The sequence below is a fragment of the Balearica regulorum genome, chromosome 12, assembly GCF_011004875.1.
Source record: "Balearica regulorum gibbericeps isolate bBalReg1 chromosome 12, bBalReg1.pri, whole genome shotgun sequence".
NCBI classification, from domain to species: Eukaryota; Metazoa; Chordata; class Aves; order Gruiformes; family Gruidae; genus Balearica; species Balearica regulorum.
Window position 1 is genome coordinate 22500981 of NC_046195.1, and position 23718 is coordinate 22524698.

At 46.2% G+C, this 23718-nt stretch overlaps 1 protein-coding gene across 13 annotated transcripts in view; it reads left to right on the forward strand.

Moving 5' to 3' along the window:
- Window positions 1-23243, forward strand: part of GLCE (glucuronic acid epimerase) — a 55678-nt gene extending 32435 nt beyond the window's left edge. For 9 of the 13 annotated variants that reach the window (XM_075764178.1, XM_075764171.1, XM_075764177.1 and 6 more), the window contains 3 exons: window positions 12003-12565; window positions 16172-16417; window positions 19353-23243. In XM_075764178.1, coding sequence (XP_075620293.1) covers window positions 12016-12565; window positions 16172-16417; window positions 19353-20377 — 1821 coding nt within the window. In that variant the 5' untranslated portion in view covers window positions 12003-12015 and the 3' untranslated portion in view covers window positions 20378-23243. Of the gene's footprint in view, window positions 1-714; window positions 735-12002; window positions 12566-16171; window positions 16418-19352 lie in introns of those variants that run through there. The other 4 variants (XM_075764172.1, XM_075764180.1, XM_075764184.1 and 1 more) reach the window with 3 other exon arrangements.
- The last annotated feature ends 475 nt before the right edge of the window (window positions 23244-23718 follow it).

Genomic DNA, 23718 nt, shown 5'->3' on the forward strand with positions numbered 1-23718 from the left:
AGCAGTGTTCAGACTAGAAGGGTTCTTCTATTTTTATTTGAAGGTTGCATGTGAGCAGGCACGCCAAATACTTGCCAGCTGTCCGAGCTGTAATTTGGAGCACACTTTGTATTAAATTCTTGTAGGCGTTGTAATGAGTTGGCAGCAGAAGTGCCTGCATCTCTCTCCGCTCTGTTACTGTCCACAAAACCCTGTCGGGAAATAAAACACCGCTCCGTCTATCCCACTAAAATGCACGTTGCATAGCAGGCTGCTTAATGGCAGGAAGAAAACGGTGATATTCTAAATAATCAGGATTTTTTTAGTGGAAACTCGTAGAGGGAAGCTGGTAGGGAAAGAAAGAGAAGCACAAAGCGAACGTGGGGCTTTGTGGTGGCAAGGGGAGTCAACAGGTCTAACGTGGTCGGGGTCCTGGGCTGGGCTGCCTCGTGGCACCGGGGTGAAGGATTTTCCTTTTCACGTAAAAGCTCTCTCAGCCCTATATGCTGAGAGCAAAATAGATAAACGCGTTTTTTCAGAATGAAGGAAACTCATGCTGCTTTGGCCGCTTGATACTTACAGCCGTTATTTCCCAATTTATTAGGAAAGCAGAGGAGGAGGAGGAGATATCAATGGCAGCTGGCTCGCTGTCATGCCTGGGCGACGGGGTTATGTCATTTGGTGGAAGAATTTAGTTGCAGAATGTAGTTACTAATGTGTACGTAACTGGGTGAGACAACTTTCAACCATTTCTGGTAAGCCAGTGAAGATCCTAGGTTATGTCTTCACTTTCCGTTCGTTTCCAGGGAGAACACATCCGCTTGTGCAAAGGGAAGCGATGCTCTGCGCCAGCAGCCAGGCAGCTCCTCGGCTCTGGCGGAGAGGGGATTTTTGATACTGCTCTCTCTTTTTTTTTTTTTTCCAAAATGAGGGAAAAAAAGCTTCAGGCTTTGCATTTTAGTTCATCCAATGTACGTTTTCAACGGAGACAAGGAAGCAATAAGTGAGGGACCCCGATGACTTCCCGCAGTGGGATCGGGGTAGCCCTGTCTCACATGCAAAACTTGTCCTGAAGCGGGCAGTAGTATCGGGCTGGGTACGAGAAGTCACAGCTTTTTTGTTTTGTTGAAGCTGCTTTGTTAGGCAGAGGGTTGATGCTATTATTTAAGTTCTGTTGTTAGAAGTCATAGACAAGCTATATAACCTCGTGATGCTTTGTCCTGCCTTGTTGTGCTCTGTGCACCTTAAACACTGGCGGGTTTTGTATGATTCATAAATCCAACCCAGAATTAGGTTGGAAATCTTGTGTCTGTGGCTTGAAAAGCCGGGGTTTTTTTCTCTAGAAGACCCTCCAAACTTTACTCCAGGAGTGTAGGTTTGATAGCTGTGCACCATCCCGTGAAAAGGGAAGCAGGAGGAGAAAACTCTGCTCTTTTTTTTTTTTTTTTTTTTTTTCTGTCTTACCAACCTTAAAGATGTTCATGCATAACGTTGAGCTGCAGAAAGGGATTTCCAAAGTAGGTATGTTCTGACTTTTCAGGGCTAAATAGACCATGAGTTATGTGGCTTATCTTCTCTCCAGTGGCACGATCCAAATTTAAATTACTGCTGCTGTGCTGGATCAGTCCTTGCGTTAAAGAAATTTGGCTTTACGTGCTGGCCTCCAGCAGAACCCTCAGATCTGAGTAATGAGTTTCCAGCCAGCCGTGCGGCTGGGGTGGCAGCGGCTTCAGCTGGGGTCCCCCCTGTCCCCACGGCACGTACGTGGGATGCCTGCGCCTTCAGTACTGGCCTGAACATTATCCATCTGCTTATAAACCATGGGCTATGTTACTCTTTAAATGCGTTTTCTTTCTTTTCCTTATAATTTGACTATTCCTTGACCGTGGCTTAAATGTAAAATACTTCCCACCTTTAAGATAAAGGTTATAATTAACCAGCCGGCAGTACCTGCATATCGGTCATGCATATCAGCATGATTAATCATTCAGAGCAAGCAAAAAACACCTAAGTAAGGCGACTGCAGGCAGCACATGCTACTTTGTGGACACAGACATCGGCATATCGGTCCCTTTGAGGCAGTGCTGCCAAAAACGTGTGTTCTTGGTATGTTAGTTACATTTTCACAATTATTCTGCATAACAGCTGGTACGTGGGTGTTTGGGGATAGGATGTGTTGTGAGGATCACAGCTGTAATTGTAGCTGTTATGTGTTCTGTATCACACTCATTCCAAGAAGCAGTTAAAGTAACTTTTGGGCAAAAATAACTGGGCTCAAATGCTTGTATTTTGGGAAAGGCAAATAGTTGCAGTGAAAACGATAGTGCTGTTCAGCGAGAGCAGGTACCAGCACTCGTGTAACGTGTGCAAGAGAAGTGCTGCCAGAGCGGAGTGGGGATAGGGATTCGGATTCATTGAAAGTTTTGCCACTCTCCATCATCAGTGTAAAATGCTTCTCTTTTTTAATAAGTCAGTAGCAAATAGGAGCTGACACGATGATGTAATAGCTGCCAGCGCTGCTGCTGAAATGTGACCTGTATGGAGGCTGCAGGACTGGAGAAGCTGTAACAGAGATACTGCGGAGGTTGTTTTTAAGGACAAAAATGATAAGCAAGCTAGCATTGCAGACTTCACACTCAGGTAAAAACACGTGGCTTATTAATGGAAATAATCCATTACGTAGGAGCCTTTCCAATTACTTGTACTCATTGCAGCTGAGGATTCGAGTCGTTTGAATGCTTCCTGTGCAAGCTGGCTGGCTGGCTGTCGTCCTCTGCGGTGCCCCTGCCTTACCCTTTCTGGATGGGGGGGCTGAAGCAGCACCCATGGGTGCCCAGCTCCCCAGGACCCACCAGCTGCTGCAGGGGTGAGATGGGAGTTGAGGGAGAGTGAGGAAGGACGTGTGCTCACTCCTGCTTTCTTGATGTGAAGTCTGCTTTTTCTTCTTCAGGGCTGTGATCAGATGCCTTGTTACAAGGAAGTTACTAATGATCCAGAGGAACAAAACGATCTCATTGCTTGTTCTCGCCAGCCAGGCTGCACAGTGGGAGTGAGTAGACGATATGTCTGTGTCCACAAAGTAGCATGTGCTGCCTGCGGTCGCCTTAGGTGTTTTTTGCTTGCTCTGAATGATTAACCCACAGTGAGACCTTTCCTGACAGTCCACTCGTCACATCTCGCCAAGCAGCACTGTAAAGAAAAAGGCATATGGGGCTTCCTCTGTTCGATTTGGTGTTGTGTTTTTACTTTATGAAGACAAATAGTTGGAATGACATATTTTACATTGTTCTAGGAAGGCAATAAAGCGTTGCTGCAGCTCAAACGCCTATGCCTGGCAGTGCAAGCAGAGCACGTACCCGTGCTAGCTCCTGGAAGTTAAACACAGTTGGCATTGCAGATATTTTTCCCCGTAGGTCCCAGGATTGCTGTAAAACAGAACTGACAGTTCAGTTACTGCTTAAAGTTGCTAAACCTCACCCGGGTCGCTCACCCGGGTCGCTGGGGTTGTTCGGTGGGAGCTCCTCAGCCCCCAGCCCGATGCCCACAGAAGCCTGACACGATGGCTGCGTACGCTGCCTTGCTTCCCCTCCCAGCTGGCGTTTCCTCGGCGGTCGGATGTGCTGTCAGAAAGGTAGAGCTAATTGAAAAGTGATTTGAGCTGAATGTGGTAGCCGCGATGTCCAGGAGGGGCAAGTGATGGCCGGAGCGAGGGCTATCCAGAGGACCGCTTCGGAAAGGGACTGGGGGTGCTGCAGAGGCAGCGCTGCGGTGGGCTCTCTGCTCCTGCCTGAAGAGAGCCCAGCTCCCTGAAATAACGCTGCGGGGCTCGTCCTCAGGGGCTTGTGACAGCCTGAGTGCCGCTGTCTTGAGACTTGCTGGGGCATTGCTTTCGAAGCCTAAATATAAGGGAGACTGATGAAATGGTTTCATCTTTTGCTTCATTAACCTGCGCAGTAACAATATAATACTTGATAGCCTGGAAAGAGGCGGCGTAATGCCTCCGTAAGCAGCAGCTAGTTTTTGGAGTTATTGTTTGTGCCATTAGCGAGGGATTTAATAGCTTAATCCATCTGGAAAGCAAGTAGATTAGACCGTACAATAAATGGGCTCATAATTACAGCAGCAGTCCCTACTAACTGGTTTTCCTGATATGGCATAAAAGTATGATATACAAGTAACTTCACCTGCAAAGTTTTGTGGTGATAGTCTCTACTGGATTTACTAGAAGAACAGAGGTGCCTTGCTAGTCTCTGCGGTGCCCGAGAGCCTTGGCAGCGGCTGGGGCTGGCCACCTGGTCCGAACGCGTACATTGTGCAAAGAAATGGGGATAAAGCCATCGTTTGCAGTGCAGGCCAAGGGAACGCCTGCCTAGCATCTTAAAAAAAATACTTTTTTTCTGTCTAGTTTAGATGACAATTACTCTTTGAGCTATAATAGATTTTTAATTTTTTTTAATTCATCCAGGCTGACAAATGCTTTTCGAAGTGTGCAGCACATGCAGGAGTTGAGAAAGACGACGAGTGCTTGGTTTGCAGGACCAACGTAAACACATCTCGTGTTTTCTGTTGACTTCATCAATGCGCCTGCTTTGAGTTGTGTGTCTTACTGTGGGTTGATGGAGAAGCTGAGGTTGCAGGGGATGTCTAGAGATCATCTAGCCCCACCTCCTGTTGAAAGCAGGGCTTAGACTTGGTTATCCAGCGCCCTGGCCAGTCTTGAAGCAACTTGTCCGCTTCATTGCAATGAACTGTGCAAATTTTTTTCCAATTTTCCAATTTATTTTCTGATTTTAGATCATAAAACATTCCCAATTGTGTGGCAGTCAGAGGCCCATGTGTCGCTAAAATCCTGCTCTTGCGTGAGGAAGCAGTTTGCTCTAACTTGGGTTAACTGTCGTGCGTACAGAGAAACGTACGCCTGCCCAGAGCAGACGGTGTGCACTCGCTCCCTACGTGTCTCAAGGCAGCAGCTAAACCCGTTTGAAAACCTTGCAAATTGTGTGGCTGCACAGATATTGGCACTGAACACCCCGCTGCTGAAATCAGATGCAAATCTCGGTTTCTAATAAGAAGTGATAACATCAGTAGCCAGAGAAAAGTACTTTGACTTTTTGAATTAACTATTTTATAGCCACAGATTTTGCTGATGCTTAGTAATAGATGTGTTGATACAAATAAAACTGTATTAGGCTCTAATTGGACTGGAAAACTGTAGGATGAGCTGCTGGATACAGCTTTTTCACTTTATATTTTAGATCTCTGTCTAATCATCCACAGATGGAGCACTGGAAGCAGTGAGGATTAGCTAGTAAATCTGTGCTAAAGAGCCGCTGGAGAGGCTGGTAGTCTAGATTCAGTTCTGGTAGGTGCATTCGTTTCTGTTTGTACAGTCTGTTTGGAATTTCTGAGCACTTCAGGAGAAAACAAGCAACCTCGACAATGCGCTCTGTATTAAAATACAAACTGAATACAGGCTCTGTGCAAATCAGGTATAAATACAATATTAGAAGCTAGGCTTGGCTGTTGAAACCAGCTCGCCCAGGTTAGCGTTCTGAGAAATTGTACGTATTGCCAGAGTATTTTTAATGGTTTTTCTCAAGGCATAACACCCCGAAGTCCGGTATTTTGCAGAACGGTGCTAGTTTGTGTCGTAGTGGGGAAGCAAATCCATCGTGAAGCAGGTTATGGGAAGTATGCCCGAGGAGATTGAGGACACAGGTAAAACGTGTTTGGGAAATGCGGAGCTGTCGGGAAGTCAGCTGATTCATAAATAGCACATTTTAAGACATAAGTAAGCCTTGGCAAAGGATCTGAAATTTTTGATGTCATTACAATTATCAGAAAGAATTTTCCAGAGTTATCGAAAACAATTCCGGAGTTCTTTGTTTTTTCTATTGTATAACGCTGTCATGACCAGCCTAGGTAGTATTTTGCTGTGTGTAATAAACAGGAAATGGGGAAAAAATTCAGTCTGAGGTTCGTGTGTAACTGAGTGTAACTTTTGGGTCTGGGTATATACTGAAGTTCCAGTCTTGTTACTTTATTTTGTTAAATTGTGGGGTACATCTTTTCTTTAAATATTGAGTTTAACGTATCTCAGATTGGCAGTCGGTGTTCGGGGTTGGTTTTTTCCTCTCTACTAAATGGCTTAGTCTGGCATAGAGGCTTCAAAGTAAATAGGTAGCTTATCGCTATTCAGCAGAAATCCCTGGTCTTAAGTAAAAATACTCTCTTTCTTCCTACCGAGCAAACACAGAGCTGATGTATTAGACTATTCGGAGACCTCTGAGGCTCAGCGGGCAACTTACTTTTGATTATTGTTTAAATACAGAGAATTTAAATGCGAACGCTTTAACTTGCTGCCAACCTCCGTGTTCTTGGGAAATGTACTTTGTGATGTGCTTTCTTGAGCCCTTACTCCGTTATTTGTTCAGGAAGGCGTCTAGTATTTTTAACCAGCTTAAAACGCTTTGTGCTCTTTGCTCGTGCTAGTAGGGTGGTTGCGGAACCGTGGAAGTCAGGCTCGTGCTGCACAGGATGCATCCTCCGGGACTTTGAATTCAAGTTCAATGCGAGTCGTCTCTGTTGATTGGAGAATCATTGATCTGGTTTATTAAAAGCTGATCCATGCAACGGGAGCAAAAAAGCGACAGCACTGAAGTAGCCACCGGCAGCTCGTATCGCATGCTTATTTGAAAGCGCAGTTTGTATCTGTGTCACCCAGGTGAAATGGGCATGATGGTTAAAAATAAGTACAAGCACCTGGCCGGCAGCAGTATTCCTGTCTGCGTTCACCCTGCCGTCGCTGTCACCGCAGCGTCACCGGTAACCTGCGCAGATGGGACCTTTGGGAGCTGGGAGAAAGCTTTACACAATTCTCGCCTCTGGCCTGGGTAAAACGCATCAGCCGTTATGCAAAGCCTTGTGTCCAGTGTCAGCACGTGACGCTGTTTTAATAGTCTTTCTTTTTTTTAACTCTGAGTGCCAGGGAAGCTTGAAAAACACCTGAAGGTGTGTGTTTTCAGAAGGGCTCTGGGCAGCAGGACCATGCCGCTGCTTCGGGGTCCTCCTCGCAGCAGAGTGTTCCCGTTCCACCTGAAATACGTTTAGGTTGTGGAAGCCCAGACCCTCGGTGGAAGTGCTGGAGATAAAATGCTATTGTGGGCAGCAGCAGCAGCACTGCAATCTCAGCCCTTCTGCAAAAACTAAATCTCACTTTCTGAAACAAGATAGGGATGGTAAGTCTGAGAATCACTGCAGGTTACTTGCTTCCGCACTGTGTGGTTTAAAATGAATTCACCACATCACATCAATTAAGACTGGGAGAGCAGGAGTGCTTTTTGGAGTGCATCCTGCCTTTGTCCCTCTTCCCGGCCTGGGGAGCTGCATCCTCCCACCTAGAAAATACCCTGAGAGTATCGCCTACAAACGCAGCCGTGCACAAAACGACTGCAGCATTGCCTGCTGGATTTACAAATGGCCTAAATCGATGGGATATCCAAGAGAGAAGCCTGTCGTGTTCATCTTGGGCTTCGGAGCTGAGCGATGATGAGCGAAGCACCAGGAGGGATCCCGTGCCGAGCGTTCCTGCCTGGGATTTGTGTCCGTCCTCTCCTCCAGCTCTCATCACACCCTGCTCTCCAACAAAGCACGTCCAGTGTTTCTCTTGCTGGGTTTACGAGCTTTCAGCAAGAAAAGAAATTGCATTTTACTCTTGTGTAAGGGCAGGGAAAAGGGAAACTACATAACAGGAATTGTAAGCTAATTATTTTAGCTCTGTTTTGAAAATACGATATGAAAATTAATTTGTCTTAAGCGCGTCCCATCTTCGCTTGGGAAGGAGCGCAGGGGATCAAACCGGTTCCTGCTCACACTAAGTTTCAGATGATGAGGATGCGGCAGCAGCACTGCTTTGGGGCTGGGAGGACAAGGAGCAAGAAGACATAGGTTAAAACAGCTTCGGTGGGGAATGGCTGAGCTTTTGGGAAAAAGCCCGTCTGTAAAAGCCTCACAAATCTCCCCGAAACGGCAGGCATCTTACTTTTCCGAGGAACCACGGCTTCGTTGCTTCAGCTTTCTGTAGGGTTTACTAGAGAAGTTCCTATTCTTCCCTTTCTAGATTTCATTCTGCTTTTAGCTTTTCCTTTTTGCTTCTGGAGTTGTCCAGACTAATTCAAGGGCTGTCCTGTTCCCCAGGTGTTTGGTATTTTGTGTAGAGCGCAGTGATGGTGAAGGGAAGGCATCTTCGCTCCTGTGCTTGAGACTTTGCTCTGTCATCTCAGGATTTTCAAAAAGAAAGAGTCCTCTGACTGTTTTTTGACAGCAAATTGTCGTTACGTTATATAAAATGCAATATTGTATAATGCCGAAGGATGATTTAATGTTGAGAATATAAACTTTGAAAAAAGAAAACCGAAGGACAGAAGCTAATGAAGCGTCAGCGGTCAGGTGAGTTCAGACTGGGCTCAACCTCAGGACGTTTGGCAGATGCGGCACCGTGGGTATGAACAGCGCTGCAGGAAGGGTTCGGGGCCGCATCCGTCTCACCGTTTCTGCAATGGAAATTGATCTCTAACAGAGGAGGATGTGATGTAGCGACTGCTGTAATTTAACGTTTTCAGATTAACGCTCCTGTGTAATTCCCACTGAGAGATCTGAACGGAACTGGGACGGTTCATTGGAATAGTTATCTTGTGATGGTTCTTGGAAAACCAAAGGAATGCAAAATGGTAGCTCTCCGGTTAATTCCTACACCTGGAAGGGAGCGAAGTGATGAGCTGGAGAATTAGTGTTTGGGCTGATGCAGGCGTTGATCGAAGGAAATGGTTATTTTTTATATATATATACACACACACACGGAGAAATACTTATGTGTGTATAATTTTTCTCTTGAGTACACAGAAACCTGGCAATAGAGTGGACTTCAGAGAAATTCTTACTTTTAATGTATTCAACACAGTTTTGTAGACCAAAAAACCCAGTCTTACAAATGACTTCCTAAGAGAGAGAGACATATGTATTTTTAGAATGGGAATAATTTGGTTTTATGTAAGAACTGAGTACCAGAACTGAATCTGTCATTCTCAGATACACAGCCGGAACTGTGGATTCCTAATTCACAGCACAGAATACCAAGATTTGTCCTTTTTCCAGGCATCATTAATAAAGCAGCAGTATCAGGATTTTATTTTTATTTAACCCAGTTGTTCTTTTTATTAAAAACAGTGTTTCAGAAGCCATGACACCTCACTTGAATTGGCAAAATAAGTTTATCTAATCGCACCCCTGTCTTGGGATACATTTACAACGAGCCGTTCACTCTGCAAGAAACGCTATTTCATTGCATTTTAATTAGCATTTCTATAATGATGTGTACAGCAACTATGTATATGTAAACAGTGTAAAACTAAGCAAGTATTAATTTCTAGATTATCGTCGCTGTAGGCTGATGCGGGTAGGGGTCCCAGCTGTAAATAAGAGGAGTGCATCGCTCTGCTGCAGCCGGTAATTCAGCATAGGAATTAAAGGAATTTTAGCCAGACTTCTGAGAAGTATTTGCCCTTTAAAACCTGCAGCTGCAGTATTACTTGAGGGAGAAGGATCGACTTTTATGATGAAGAGCGAGATGTTTGGGTGCCCAGCCTTAGAGCGGCTAGGTGTGTCATCCTGCAAAATGGGGAAAAAACAAACGTGGGCCTCGTGGATCTATTACTTCACACCTGAAAACTGCTTTCCCGTGTTGTACTCCTTAAATCTTTTCAGTATGGTATGATGAAATCCTTTTCATAAGAGCAGCAAGGGAATAAACCAATTTAACACAGCCCCTTTGTGGGTTTAAATTATTCTTTCTACTGTCGAAATTCTGAATTCTTTTTTTCTGCAGTTGAAAAAAATCCCTCTATCCATTTAACATGGAATAAGCCTCCCTGCTGCACTGACATGTCTAGGTTTTTTTTTTTTCAGTGACTGGTGAGACTTAATGCAACGGTTCTCTGAAAATACTCCGCTTTTCTTGGAGTCCTCTTCAGTTCATTTATAGTTCATAAAACCTAAATAGTTCAGCAGCGTTGCCGGGATGGATCTGACCTGCAGCATCTCCTGCTCTTCCCGGGAGCTGCAGGGCGAGCATCGGGAACGCGTTGCACCGCTCCAAGTTCTCCACGGCCGACGGCAACAGAACCCAAATAAAATAAAAGCTGCGTAGAATGGCGTAGCCAGGACCTTCTCGCAGCTATGGAATCTGTTGAAAACCGTGGAGTAACGGGCATGGGGTAATAGGGATGTAAAAAGTGTGGTGATGGTGTTTCCCCTTCCCTTTCTCGCCATCCCCTGGTAATCCAGATGGCTTAATTAATTTTGAGTTTTATAGGTAGGGGTGAAGTGTGTCAGGAATGTCGTTCCCTATTAAAAAGTGAATTATCCCTTTGTGTAAAAAGAGCAGAGCATATTTGTTGAGGTCATCCTGAAAGCATCATCACTAAAAATTATCTGCTGATGCAGAAAATTGGATTTATTCTTATGCTAGCATTTCCATAAAAATACAATTATATATAAATTTATGTTCTCTAAAAGCTTGTAGTAAACTGGGCTTTCAGAAAATAAGACACTTATCTTTTAAAGTCCAGTTTTAAATGACCAGATGGTGCTTACAGTATGGAAGCATAAAACTGGTGAGAGATAATTGATTATTTCCATTTAAAAAAGGCAGAGGGGGGGACGGACTCGAGGTGAAACTCCCTTTAATTGCTGTGTGGTTAACTCCTGCCTGCCAGCAGAGTACCTCCAGTATCTGCAGCCGTTTCTGGGGCACCGTGTTGAAATCGCCGCTGGTCCAGCGCCGCTGGAGCATCCTGGCGTGTCTGGGGCGGCTCTGATACCGCAGCTTATTGGGCAGGCGAAATTAAACTTCTGTCTAATGAGGATTTTATGAACTGTATCTTACCTATTCCTGCGCATTTGAAAAACGTGAGTGTCGTTTGTTTGAAGGACTTCAGTCCTCAGCAAAAGTAGGGTCTTGTGAGCAAACGTGCTTAAATCACTTCAACTTCTGCATTTATTTCCATGCTTCTTGTCAGGGCTGTAATGGTGGTGGTGGAGCATGCTTCCTGCAGCAAGAGGTTAATCCTGCAGGGGGAAAAAAAAAAAAAAAAAGAAAATCTCAGGAGAGGCGGTTGCATAGTTTCTGCCTTCTCCTGGGGGAGCAGGACACGTGAGCCCCCGAGCGCGTCCGTGGAGGTCCTGTCCCCGGGGGCAGTCCCGTGCTTTCCCAGTCCCAGCTTTGGTTCTTCAGGATGCTCCTGGCTCGGGGCCGCTGGCACCGTCCCCGCCAGAGCTCTGGAACATCCTCCGCTATCAGCCCGCCTGCTCCTCCTCATGCATGTTGTCATTTTAAAAGTGCATTTGAGGGGCTATAAAGCCTTGAATGTTGAGTTTTCATCTCAGAAAACATTTATAGCTTGTGCTTTTAAAAAAAAAAAAAAAAGGCAAAAATAGCCATCTGGTTTTATGTAGATATGTCAGTGATTTCAGCTGCATGAACTTTGATTATTTCTAGGCTTCAGGTTTTGATTGTAGGACTGTTTTGTTGGAAATCCCTCTTTCGTGGTGCTGGGTAGGTGGTGGTTACATTCTGCTGAGGATTTCTCTTTCCCCTGTGCCCCGAGGCCAGTGAGAGTTTGTTTGCTGATTCCCAGCGCTTGCTGAGTATCTTTGTTAGCATCAAGCTTTTCATTTAGAAACGGTTGCCCTGCGATCGCCGATGTTTCTTTGCGTCCTTTGTGTTTGGTGAAACAATCTGTTGTCGCAGCCAGAAGGGGAATCGTGACTTGGTACGTTCCATCTCGTTGCTTAAGGAGAGCTGGAAAAGAAAAAAAATCCAAATTTTCTTCTAGGTGCCCCCGCCTGTCGCCTTCCCACCGAACGCCATCGTGGTGCGCACGTGGCGATGCTCCGAATTATCAGAACTGACAGCTCCAGCTTTAAGCACCGCCACTTGCAAACCTCCTCCCCTCTCTGTTTTGCAGGTATGGTGTGAATATGCGTTGCTTGGCAGCTCGGGTCAACTACAAGACTCTAATCATCATCTGCGCCCTCTTCACCCTGGTGACGGTGCTGCTCTGGAACCGATGCTCCTCCGACAGAGCCGGCCCGTTTCCCCGCAGCCTCGCCGGCCTCGAACGCCGAGGAGCCGCTGCCGCCTCCGAGAGCGACCCGGCCCGGCAGCAGAGCGAGGAGGCATCGCCCCAGGAGCAGCAGAAGGCTCCCCCCGTCGCGGGAGGCTTCAACGGCAATAAAGCCCCGGGGCTGAAGTACGAGGAGATTGACTGTCTGATCAATGACGAGCACACCGTTAAAGGGAGGAGGGAAGGCAACGAAGTCTTCCTGCCGTTCAGCTGGGTAGAGAAATACTTTGAGGTTTATGGGAAAATTGCTCAGTACGATGGTTATGACAGGTTTGAATTCTCTCATAGCTACTCCAAAGTATACACACAGCGAGCACCTTACCACCCCGACGGGGTCTTCATGTCCTTCGAGGGCTACAACGTAGAGGTTCGAGACAGAGTGAAGTGCATAAGTGGTGTTGAAGGTTTGTGTTGAGTGTTTTTGGGTTTTTTTAATAGTTGAAATGCTCTTAAAATTTGCTGCCATCATTTGAGATGCAAAGTGATCTTAATTTTGTCGTGATGCTGTCGAGAAAACCCACTTACTCTGAGAAATCATGCGCAGTCTGCTCCGTACCAGGTTTACCAGCTCCCACCCTGCATCTCGGGTTTTACTGGTCGCAGCAAACTCCGGAGGTGCCGGGATGCTTCTCTTACAGTGCTGCTGTCAGGTTTTGGCCTTGTCATTGACACTTGTCATCTCTGTCAGGGAGCCAAAAATATTTTAAAATATAAAATTAAACAACAAAGCCTGGTCCCGCTTCCCCGCGGGCACAGATACGGCTCCACGCTCTGAGCCAAACGGCGTTGCTGGCGCCTGTGGATCAGCCCAGCCGCTCGCGGGCAGCTTCAAATATTTGGGGTTTTGTCGTCAGGTTTAACGACATCCCATCTCCTCGCGTTGCCGGGGCAGTGCTGGAGCTACAGCAGTCAAACCTTCCCCGCTGGGCTGCTCCAGAGCAAGCAGGGAGGATTTTGCCCAGCAGTGTGGGATTAGCTCTCGCCAAAGCTCGTCCCGTGCACGGGGACGGGTAAAATCGGCGTCACCGGGGCAGGCAGGGCATCCCCTCGTCCTGCAAAAGCAAGGTGAGGAGGTCTCGGCAAACTGCTGAAGGATCAAAAAGCTCTCCAGCCGTCGAAGCGTCCCTGGATAAAATTAATCTACGGTAAAACCTTTCCAGTTTGCACTTTTGCTAAACCGTGCAATCGGTAATTAGGACGCAAGGTCTTCCCACGTCTTGGCAAAGATTTGATCGCAAAAAATTCTTGTTGGGTTTCATATTAAAAAATTAATGTACTTTATAAAACTATTATAGAATGTGACACTATGACCCCTCATAAATTAAAGACCAACTTTCACTTAAGGAATAAAATATGTTAATTTTCATGCATGTCAGTGGTCAGTGATGCTCTGCTGTGTTGATGTGAGCTCTTCCCATGATATGGTCATGGCAGGAAGCTGGCATGTCATGCACTTAATTTGTCATGCAATTAATTTGTCTGTAAAGGATTCACATAAACAAATCCATAGGGTGTACCAGACCTTTTTTTTTTTTTTTTTAAGGCTCCTTTCATTTTTTTTTTAATTTTTTTTTTTAACTTTTGTCTTTGTTCCATCTGCCAAGGAAGAGAAACAGGGCTCTGACATCCAGGGTTCTCCTGAAGGTGCAAATGCATCCTGGTAACTACACACCCGCTACACATTGCCCTGCTCAGGGTTTACATCGACTGCGAGAGGCTGAGGAGATGGCTTTCCTTTCTAATTGCTGTGGTCATCACTGATTAAATACAGCTTGTGAATGTGAATAATACCACAGGTGCTGCTTTTCTTGTTGGGGATGGGCTCGGACGTAGGGCTTGGAGCCCCACCGGTCTTTGCAGGAGATGTGGAAGATGCGCGAGATGCCCCTTGCAACCGTACTCTGCAGTTCTTGTGGTGGTTTTCAGCAAAAAGCTGGAATTCAATAGGAACTAATGGAGAATCAGGACCGATTCTGTAGCCTCCTGCCTTGCCGGATGTGTGCGCAAGGCGCGGTGCGTAGCTGCTCTCTGCTTAAACCTCGAGAGACCAGCGAGTTTAACACTCAACAACGTGGTTATTTACGTAGAAACCTTGTTTTTTTGCAGCGTGTGATTTAAGAGCTGTCATCATGAGACGACGTGCCAGAGCCTGGGTTTTGTAAAGGCAACAGAGTTATTGGCATCCAGCAAACAGGTCGGAGAAGAGAAATAGGTGTAGTTTGCAGGGAAGGGATTTTAATATTAAAACACCTTTTCAGACAGTTTCAGGCTCTTGCCTTGCATCATTCCAGCCCTAGAGATTCTCATATTGCTGCGTGATGAAAAAACCCTCGTGTTATATTTTCACCTTCTCTCTTTCTGCAAGGTTAATGTGTTATTATGTCCTATGATCTGGAGAGTTCAATCGTGTCATCTTGTATAAATTTCAAGTAAAGCTCTTATAGCAGATTTCTTTTTTTTGCATCTTTCAGTCTCAATAGATGCACCCTTAACTGAAAAGTTTAGCATTAATAAGCAAGCTGGCTTCCAGGACTTGAGATAATACATGGTATTTAAATGTTTTCCATGATGGTTTTGTCTTTCTGTCTCACCAAAATACGTATGAAAATGGATCTTTTTGCATTTAGTTTAAGTAATCTTTTCATTGTACCAGATTTCAGAAGAAATTGGATTCTGAGCTTGACATTGCCAAGGGGGAAGATGGTGCAAGTTCAAACTTGTTTATTTTCATCTTCCTTTTTCTTTCCTTACGTGTGTGCAAAGGTTTACAGAGCTAAACATCCTTGGTTTCCTGCAAGAGGGTCACGATGATATATTCCCACTTTGGATTCATATTTAGAGGTTGGGAATCTGTTTCAGATAAAACTCGGGACTTTGGAAGAATCCTGGTTTTATCTGTATCTTAAGCATGGTGTGTTTTGCTTGCTTACGGAGGTATGGGTATAAATAAGTCTCCTCCACACAGTTTGTTTTCATGATGATGCAACAGGCGGTTTATGACACAGGGGTTTTCCACCCAAAACCCGAAGCTGCAGCTCCAGGGAGCTGGTGAAGGGCGGGCAGAGGAGAGCCTGGAGCTTTCTGCCGGTGCTTCTCTGCTAACGATCATAACGGAGGGTGGAAGTTTTATATCGAGCACGGCTATAAGACATCCTCTGAGCTCATACAACAGGTTTTGCATGTGAAATCCAATCCATCAGGCTACAGAAGACGTTCTCTGTGATCTTCCTGCTTGGTACTCGGGGGGATTCTTCTGGTCGGTGCAGACTTTTAAATCTAAAATCACCCTAGCCCTAAGTTAAGGGTGAGAAGCGTGCTGTCCTGCGAGGCTGCCAGCTTTTGGGACAGGGAGTTGCGTGCGGAGGGTTAATCCCAGGGCGGGCTGGGCTGGAGCAGTAGCTCTGAAGGCAAGGGGCAGCTTTGGGTGGAAGGACTGGGACATATTCTGGTATTGCATGGAGAGCCCGGCTGGTTTCTGCCGCCAACCGCTTCAGACTGCGCTTGTAATGCTCCCAGGGGAGCCAGGGTCGTTGGAGCAGATTTGTGGATGCGGGGTAAATTGCTCTTTTAGCATCGAATAACTCTTACCAAAATCCAGTAATAACACATACGCTTAATTTGCAAAGATTTATGTGGCGTTAAAGGGATTGTGTGAGATGTAACGTCGTTTGGAGATTTAGTGGTCTCTGGGGGCGGGGGGGGGGGGAAATCCGTTAGGGCGTTTTAAATGTATTTTAAAATAAGTATGATGCTTCAGTAAACAATTAAATGAGAATGTATGGAAGGCCATGATAAGGACTTCTCTGCCACTCGGATCTGCTTAGTTCTGCCTAGTGACGGATCTCAGTGTAAGTGGGAGCAATTCACTCCTTCAGCAGGACTTTCCTCCACTCCAACTAATGGTGAAGCCGAGAAATATCATTTGCCAGAAGTAAAGGAGTGACGGGGTACGGAGGAGGAGTGGTTTTTGAAAATGTGCCGATAAAATACTCATTTTCTTTCTCTCGTAGGTGTGCCGTTATCCACGCAGTGGGGACCTCAAGGCTATTTCTACCCCATCCAGATTGCGCAGTACGGGTTAAGTCACTACAGCAAAAACCTGACGGAGAAGCCACCTCACATCGAGGTGTACGAGACGGCCGAAGAGAAGGACAAAACCGGCAGGTCCGCGGACTGGACGGTGCCGAAAGGCTGCTCTCTGTCCACAGTGTCCGATAAAGCCAAGTTCACGAGCGTCAAACAGTTTGTCACTCCAGGTGGGTTATCCTAAATGCGCGGCAGGTAAGCCACGTCCGTTAATTTGCACAGATGGTATCAGGGAAGCTTTAACTTGCTGGGATTAATGTGTTTTCATTTATCCTGCGTGACTTCCTATCCGTAACATCTCACCTGAGCTGTCATCTCGTTTCTGTACCTATGGAGTTTTTCTTCTCTTCCGTTTTCTCTCCCTCACTGCTTTTTCAGCATTCTTTTAATGAAAAAGCGAGTGGATATATGCGTGGAGGGCGATGAGAAGCTACAGTCTCGTTTCCTGAGCCTTTCAGCTTCTGTCTCAAAATAGAAACAAAAAAAAAAACAACCCAAAAAACAAATGGCACCAGTTGTGAAGCCTGGGAAATAGCACTGACGTGTGATAAGCAGACGTTGACAGATGATAGATAAGGTCTATTTTCAGCCCGGAGCAGGCGTAGCACGTGCAGCTGTCCGGTCGGACCCGGGATCTCTTCACTGGGACGCAACTGGTTTTGCAAAATCCGAGATCTTAGTTCTGGTTAACCCAAGGTGCCGTAGCCGAGGCGGGAAGAGGGAGCGGCTGCCCACGTGCTGCGCGGGGATTTGCAGAGGGCTCGGGGAGGGGGGGGACGGTGAGGATCTGGGGGAACGCGTACGGGCTCCCCTTCACCCGCAGACGCGCAAGATGCGTTTCGTTGCTGTCGCCTCAATTTAACCGTGTTCTGTTTCATACTTAGCAGGGAAATTCATTATTTCATGCGAGAGTTTCCTTTGTGCTAGGACAGGCTCATTAATAAGGACGTAATGTATTTTTCCCCAATCAATACCCATTAGAATTAATGAGTCCATTACTTAAAAAGACAATGAAGTAATTTTCAGTTGGCACCTTAGGCCTGGGTCCGTAGGGAAAAAATTGTCGAACACTCTTGTGTCTTTGTAGTAGATAAATACGGGGAGAGGAAAGGCTAAAAGATCTGCTATGTATTCTCTCCTCATCCTTTATTGATGGCAGAGTAATCTGCGGGGCTCGAAGGCCGTGGTACGCATCCACTCGTCTTAGATGGCCTGAAGTAATGGATTTATAGGCACTTAAGGCAGTGCAAGCAACGGGCGGCCTTTAGTTCTCCTTTGCTTCTTAAAACTCTTTCTTTCCCCCCCCTCCATTATAATTCACTTCGTTATCGCACAAGCAGTTATTTACAAGGAACCATAAAACTTACTTGGCAGGAATTGCGAGTGGGGTTTTTTAATTAGATTTTTCACAGTAACAAAGCGCTCGCTTTCTTCTCCCGAAGCAGATGCTGATCTCCAAAACTCAAAGGAGTGAAGCTTTTACTTTAAAAGATTGGAAAATGTGACATTCGGTCAAAAGACTGGGCGCTGTACGATAGCACCTTACAACCCAAGAGGTTGCAAAATGCCGTAGTTTACTTTGGGAGATGGGGAAGAGCCTGCGCTGTGCGGGAAATCTGGAACCGTCACTCGTTGGCTGCACGTCAAAAGGTTTTGGGGGTGTTTGACACGTGGAGAAGGAGCGGGAAGGAAACAATTGCCTCGCGCGCGAGAATTTTATTCTGTGGAAAGCCGTTAATTGAAGATGACTGTCTTTAAGTGTTTCTCATCCCTCTGTGCCTTCAGAGCTACAGGATTTGCATACAGCCTTACAAACTAATTAGCCCTTTGATCCTCTAGTATGGGGGTTTGGGGAGGAGTTGATTTTACATTTTAAAATCTAGCCTGCAAGAGAACGCTGAATTTCATTATGTGGTATTGCCTAGGAGCTTTGTTTCTTTTATTTTTTTAATTTAACTGAGTTTTGCCAATGGAGAGGTTAATAAATTCTTTAACACGTTAGTCTTTCTGTATTCTTTTCTCTTTTTTTCTTCCCCCATTAAACTAATCAGCACACTGGTGGTTGGAACTGTCAGGTTGGGAAAGAAAAAAGTCGCAGATTTAAATATTAGTCCTGAGGGGATCCTAAATAACCCGCTTCTCGGCACTTCCAGCTTTATTTTTGCTGAAAGCGGAGCTTTATTCAGAAATGCAACTGCTCACGTGACGCCACGTTTTTTGGTGTCTTTTCTGCAGAGTGAAATTTTCAGTTTGGAACGAAAAGGGTGGTTGTTGGTTTATGTTTTGAGTTACAGAAGAGAAAAATCACACAGCATCTACGTTCTTAGGGCAGTTCTTAGGCAGCAGGAAGTCCTCCCCGTTGGTGGCCCTGTCCCTTACCCCAGGTCCTCTGGTGTCCCTCGCACCCCTCCATCACAGTTGCTCTCTACAACTATCTGAAAGAAGGTTGTGGTGAGGTGGGTCTTGGTCTCTTCTCCCAAGCAACAAGCGATAGGACAAGAGGAAACGGCCTCAAATTGCTCCAGGGGAGGTTTGGGTTGGATATTAGGAAAAATTTCTTCACCGAAAGAGGGGTCAGGCATTGGAACAGGCTCCCCAGAGAGGTGGTGGAGTCACCGTCCCTGGAGGTGTTCAAAAAGTGTGTAGACATGGCACTTTGGGACATGGTCTAGTAGACACAGCGGTGTTGGGTTGACGGTTGGACTAGGTGATCCTTGAGGTCTTTTCCAACCTTAAAGATTCTATGATGCTATGATTCCATGATCAATCAGGTACCAGGAGCATCCAATAAAGCCATCGATCAAGCCCCTGGCACTCCAGCTCCGCAGCAAAGTGCTGCAGCGTGTTCATGTAGGATGCAAACGAGTTCTCCCCGGTGCTGCGGGAGCCAGCCTTCACTCACGGATTTACTTTTATGCTTAATTAAATAATATATGGTAGCGCGCAGAAAGGATGGTTGAATTATTGATGGGCTGCCCTAAAAGCTTTTGGATCCTGCCTGATAAGAGGGGTTACCTCTGGAAGCTGCGCTCCGTAGCTTAAATGCTTTGGAGAAGTGAGTGCTTTACCACTGAACAAGGGTTTGTTTGTTTGTTTGTTTTGCAGAAAATACTGAGGGAGTATCTCTGCAGCTTGGGAACACCCGAGATTTTATTATTTCTTTTGATCTCAAGTTCGTAACGAACGGGAGCGTTTCGGTGGTTCTCGAGACGACAGAGAAGAACCAGCTCTTCACCGTGCACTACGTCTCCAACACCCAGCTCATCGCTTTCAAGGACCGAGACATCTACTACGGCATTGGTCCCAGGACTAGCTGGAGCACCCTCACCAGGGACCTGGTGACCGACCTGCGGAAAGGCGTTGGCCTCTCGAACACGAAAGCTGTGAAGCAGACCAAAATCATGCCCAAGAGAGTGGTGAGGTTGGTAGCAAAGGGAAGAGGCTTCCTCGATAATGTCACCATCTCAGCCACCGCTCACATGGCGGCCTTTTTTGCTGCCAGCAACTGGCTGGTGAGGAACCAGGACGAGAGGGGCGGCTGGCCCATCATGGTGACGAGGAAGCTGGGGGAAGGATTTAAGTCCTTGGACCCAGGCTGGTACTCGGCCATGGCGCAAGGACAGGCCATCTCGACGCTGGTGCGGGCGTACCTGCTGACGAAGGACCACGCGTTCCTCAGCTCGGCTCTGCGGGCGACGGCGCCGTACAAGCTGCCGTCGGAGCAGCGCGGGGTGAAAGCCGTCTTCATGAACCGGCACGACTGGTACGAGGAGTACCCGACCTCGCCCAGCTCCTTCGTGCTCAACGGTTTCATGTACTCCTTAATCGGGCTGTATGACTTGAAAGAAACGGCCGGAGAGAAGCTGGGGAAGGAGGCGCGGGTGCTCTACGAGCGGGGCATGGAGTCCCTGAAGGCCATGCTTCCCCTCTACGACACCGGCTCAGGGACCATCTACGACCTGCGGCACTTCATGCTCGGCACCGCTCCCAACCTGGCGCGATGGGACTATCACACCACCCACATCAACCAGCTCCAGCTCCTCAGCACCATAGATGAGTCTCCCATCTTCAAAGAGTTCGTCAAGAGGTGGAAGAGCTACCTGCGAGGCGGCCGGGCAAAGCACAACTAGAGCTTACAACCAAACTCCCCCGGTCCTGCTGCCTCGCAGAGGTAGGGTTTCAAAGGTTGCATCCGAAATTTCTTACGGACCGTTTCAAAGAAGTGATCCTTAAAACTGATCTCCAGAAATCATTGCATTCCAGTGTGAAAATATTTGGGTCTGATGGGTAGGATTTGGGAACTTCGCCTGTCCTTAGTGCTCCACAGCGAAACTGTCTGCACGAAGCAAAACCCCTTTGTGCTCCTGAGTTTGGGGATGGGTTTGGGTTTGGTTTTTTTTTTTCTTTTCCTTTTCGTAGGAAAGTATTTGCAGAAGCCATACAGGTCTCTAAAGTCCAGCACTTGCCTGAAAAGTTAGTCTGTGGCCTCTTTGAAAATGGAGTTATACGTGTATATGTTGGAACAGCGTAACGCCGTAAACGTGTATTTACTTGTAGCCTGGGTAGTGGACAGTGTATCTTTTTAAAGGTGTTTCTTTTTACACGGATTCTTTTCTTGGGGTGAAAAACACACTTTTTTTCCCCCCCCCCCTCCCCTTTCAATTCTCTGTATGGAGATCCTTGAGCTGTATGGTTTCTTTACAGACGCGTGGACGGAAAACACGCGGACGGCGCGCAGGCTGCAGAGTCACGTCACGTAAGCACAACTCGGTGGGGCTCACGGACTGCGCAAAGCCTGCAGCCACGCCACCCCCTTTTTGTAAAGCCAAATTTACCATCGCCCGTCAGGTTTGCTGGCGTCGCCTCCTCCCTGGAAGCTGGAATCTCTTGTCGTGGAGCCCGATGTTTTATACCGTATTTTTTTAATTACATCTGAGAGGTTTCTCTAAGCTTTGGCAACTTCATTCTTTGGGAGACTTGTCTTGAATTCCCGAGTGTGATGTGGAGCTCATTTTGAGTAGCGTGCAGGAAATTCAATTGGAATTAATTAAGGTTTTCCTATGGTGACTTTCATTTTTAACCTGCTTGAGTATATCAAGCATTTTAAAAATTAAAATTACCCCAGAGGGCTTTCCACCTCCACCTGTGCTTTAATACCGAGTTTCACCTCTGCCTACTGTCTCCTTACTCATCGCGTAAGGGGTCGTTAACATCTCCGGCACTGGCTTCTTGGGTGTGCTTTGTCTTCGTGGCTCTGCCGAGCGAGCGAGGGTACTCGTGCAATAACCGAACACACGCGCCCGAACCCGAAACGCTTTCACTGCACGGTTGTAATGCAGAGGAAACCAGGCGGTTTCGTTTTCCTCTTGGTCATCCTTTCCCCCCACCGTTACCCTGCCTTCTCGGCGTGTAGCATCCTGGTTGATCCAGAGGAGTCAAACCAGGCGATTGCATCATGAGATCAGGGGTGGTTGGTTTGGTAGCGTAGGAAATACGGGGTTATCATCGGCTCTGTTGGGGGCTGCGGCAGAGTCCCCACCGGGAGCGTGCCGGCATGGGAAGGACGTGCTGGCTCTGGGGTTTTTCCACTGACCCTGTTCCATGTTGTACGTGTAGGTGGGGGGTTAAGCTTAAGATGATCGTACTGAGGACGGAGTTCATTCAACTCACAAAAAAGCTGGGCACAAGGACAATAAGCATCTTGATTTTTTAAATTTTTTTTCTTTGCTCTGTTTTTTTGATGCATTTTCTGTTTCTCGCAGATATTTGAAACAACTTTGTAATTACTTGATCTTTGCAAACGCATGCTACGATCATATCGATTAATATGAAAAGTGGATGTCACAGGAGAAATTTCAATACCAAAGGTAGCAGAGGTGAATTATTTTATTTTTTTTACGTACACGTGTATACACAGACGCGCACGCGCACACACAAACCCCAGTTAAACGTGCTTCCTTTACAAACGACTGGTCCTTACTGCAGACACAGAAACATCTTTTTCCTGTGTGTTTCCTCCATCTTTTGCCCATTTTGGATTTGGAGAATCTGGAGAGACTTTTTGGGTACTGCTGAAGAGATGGTATCGGTGCCTTACGGAGGCCACAATTTCCTCTTTTTTTTTTTTTTTTTTTAAATTATTGAAAATTGAAAAATTTTCAGTTAAAAATCGCAGTGTCGCTGATCTTTCAGCCGTTGGATGGGTGAGCTCCGAAGCGCAGGTTGGCCATGCCAACGCTGCCGGTCATGTCAGACCACCTTGTCCTTAACATCTCCCATCGCGTTTCCGTTGGCCTTAGCACACGTGGAAATTAAACCAACCACCATCCGAGGTTGTAGAACCCGGGAGAGTTTAGCGTGGGGGTTTCTCCTGTTATTTTTTTTAATTGAATCGTGCAGTAGAAGAGGATCGTTGGACATTGGTGCCCGTAACTTCATCGAATTCACTTAAGTTGGGTTTCATTTGTTTGCTTTCGGTCTTCTAACTGACAAAGGTCTTAGGGACTAAGATCTGTTCGGCCTTTCCATGAGGCCTACTGTACATAGACTTCATCGAAACACAGCGCGCGTGGGTATATGCAAACCAGTGACACAAGCACAACTGTACAAGTGTGGCAGTGCCGTTTTTTCTCGGCCATTGTGCAAGACATTCACTGAAAGCTGCTATTTTCATTCACCTTGTAATTGTACTTTATTTTTTCTACTTTTTTTTTTTTTTTTTTTTTTTTTACATGTGGGACGTACACCATGTGTTAAATATGCAATAAATTGTTTACAGGATGCTCTTGGAAAGGGTAGTCCTTTGTAAAGCTGTACAGACTTTGCAGTTTAAGCACAATGTGCACATGTTAGTTTTATATCCAGCGAGACATGACTTTTTGCAGAGGGAAAGGTTCTACTATGTTTATATACAAAGTAAATGGATCAACGTTTGTGCTTAATGTAAAGCTGCTTTATAAGACTGTAAAATAAATTTTTTTTTTATCTTAAGACAAACATGGGGCGTCTTCATTATTTCGGTCGGTACCTTCTGCCCTGTGTGTGGTGGCAGATGAGCTCTGAGGAAGAATCGTCTTGGTGGGCTTGAGATGTCTCCTTGTAGGGAATCCTGGAAGGTTTTTATTCTAAGCAAGGTATAAAATGTTCTTTTTTCTTTCTTTTCCCAACAGTTAAGAGTTTGCTGATTTGAGGTAAGGACCACAGATGTGTGTTCTCTGTCTGCTCAGGTAAAGGTCACGCCGTACGGTCCTGGTACAAGTTATTTCTGCTCGTTTTGAACTTCTGTGATTTTTATTAAATAACAATTTTAACTGACTGGTCCCTAAAAATTACCTACCCTAACAAAGACGACACGTCCCGCGGCTGAGGTTGCTTGTCATGCGCAAGCAATGCACCGGTCTCAAGTCTGGTTTTGAGCTAAAAATGTGCAAGTCCTATCAAAATTCCCCCCAAAAAATTGGGATCGAGGTCA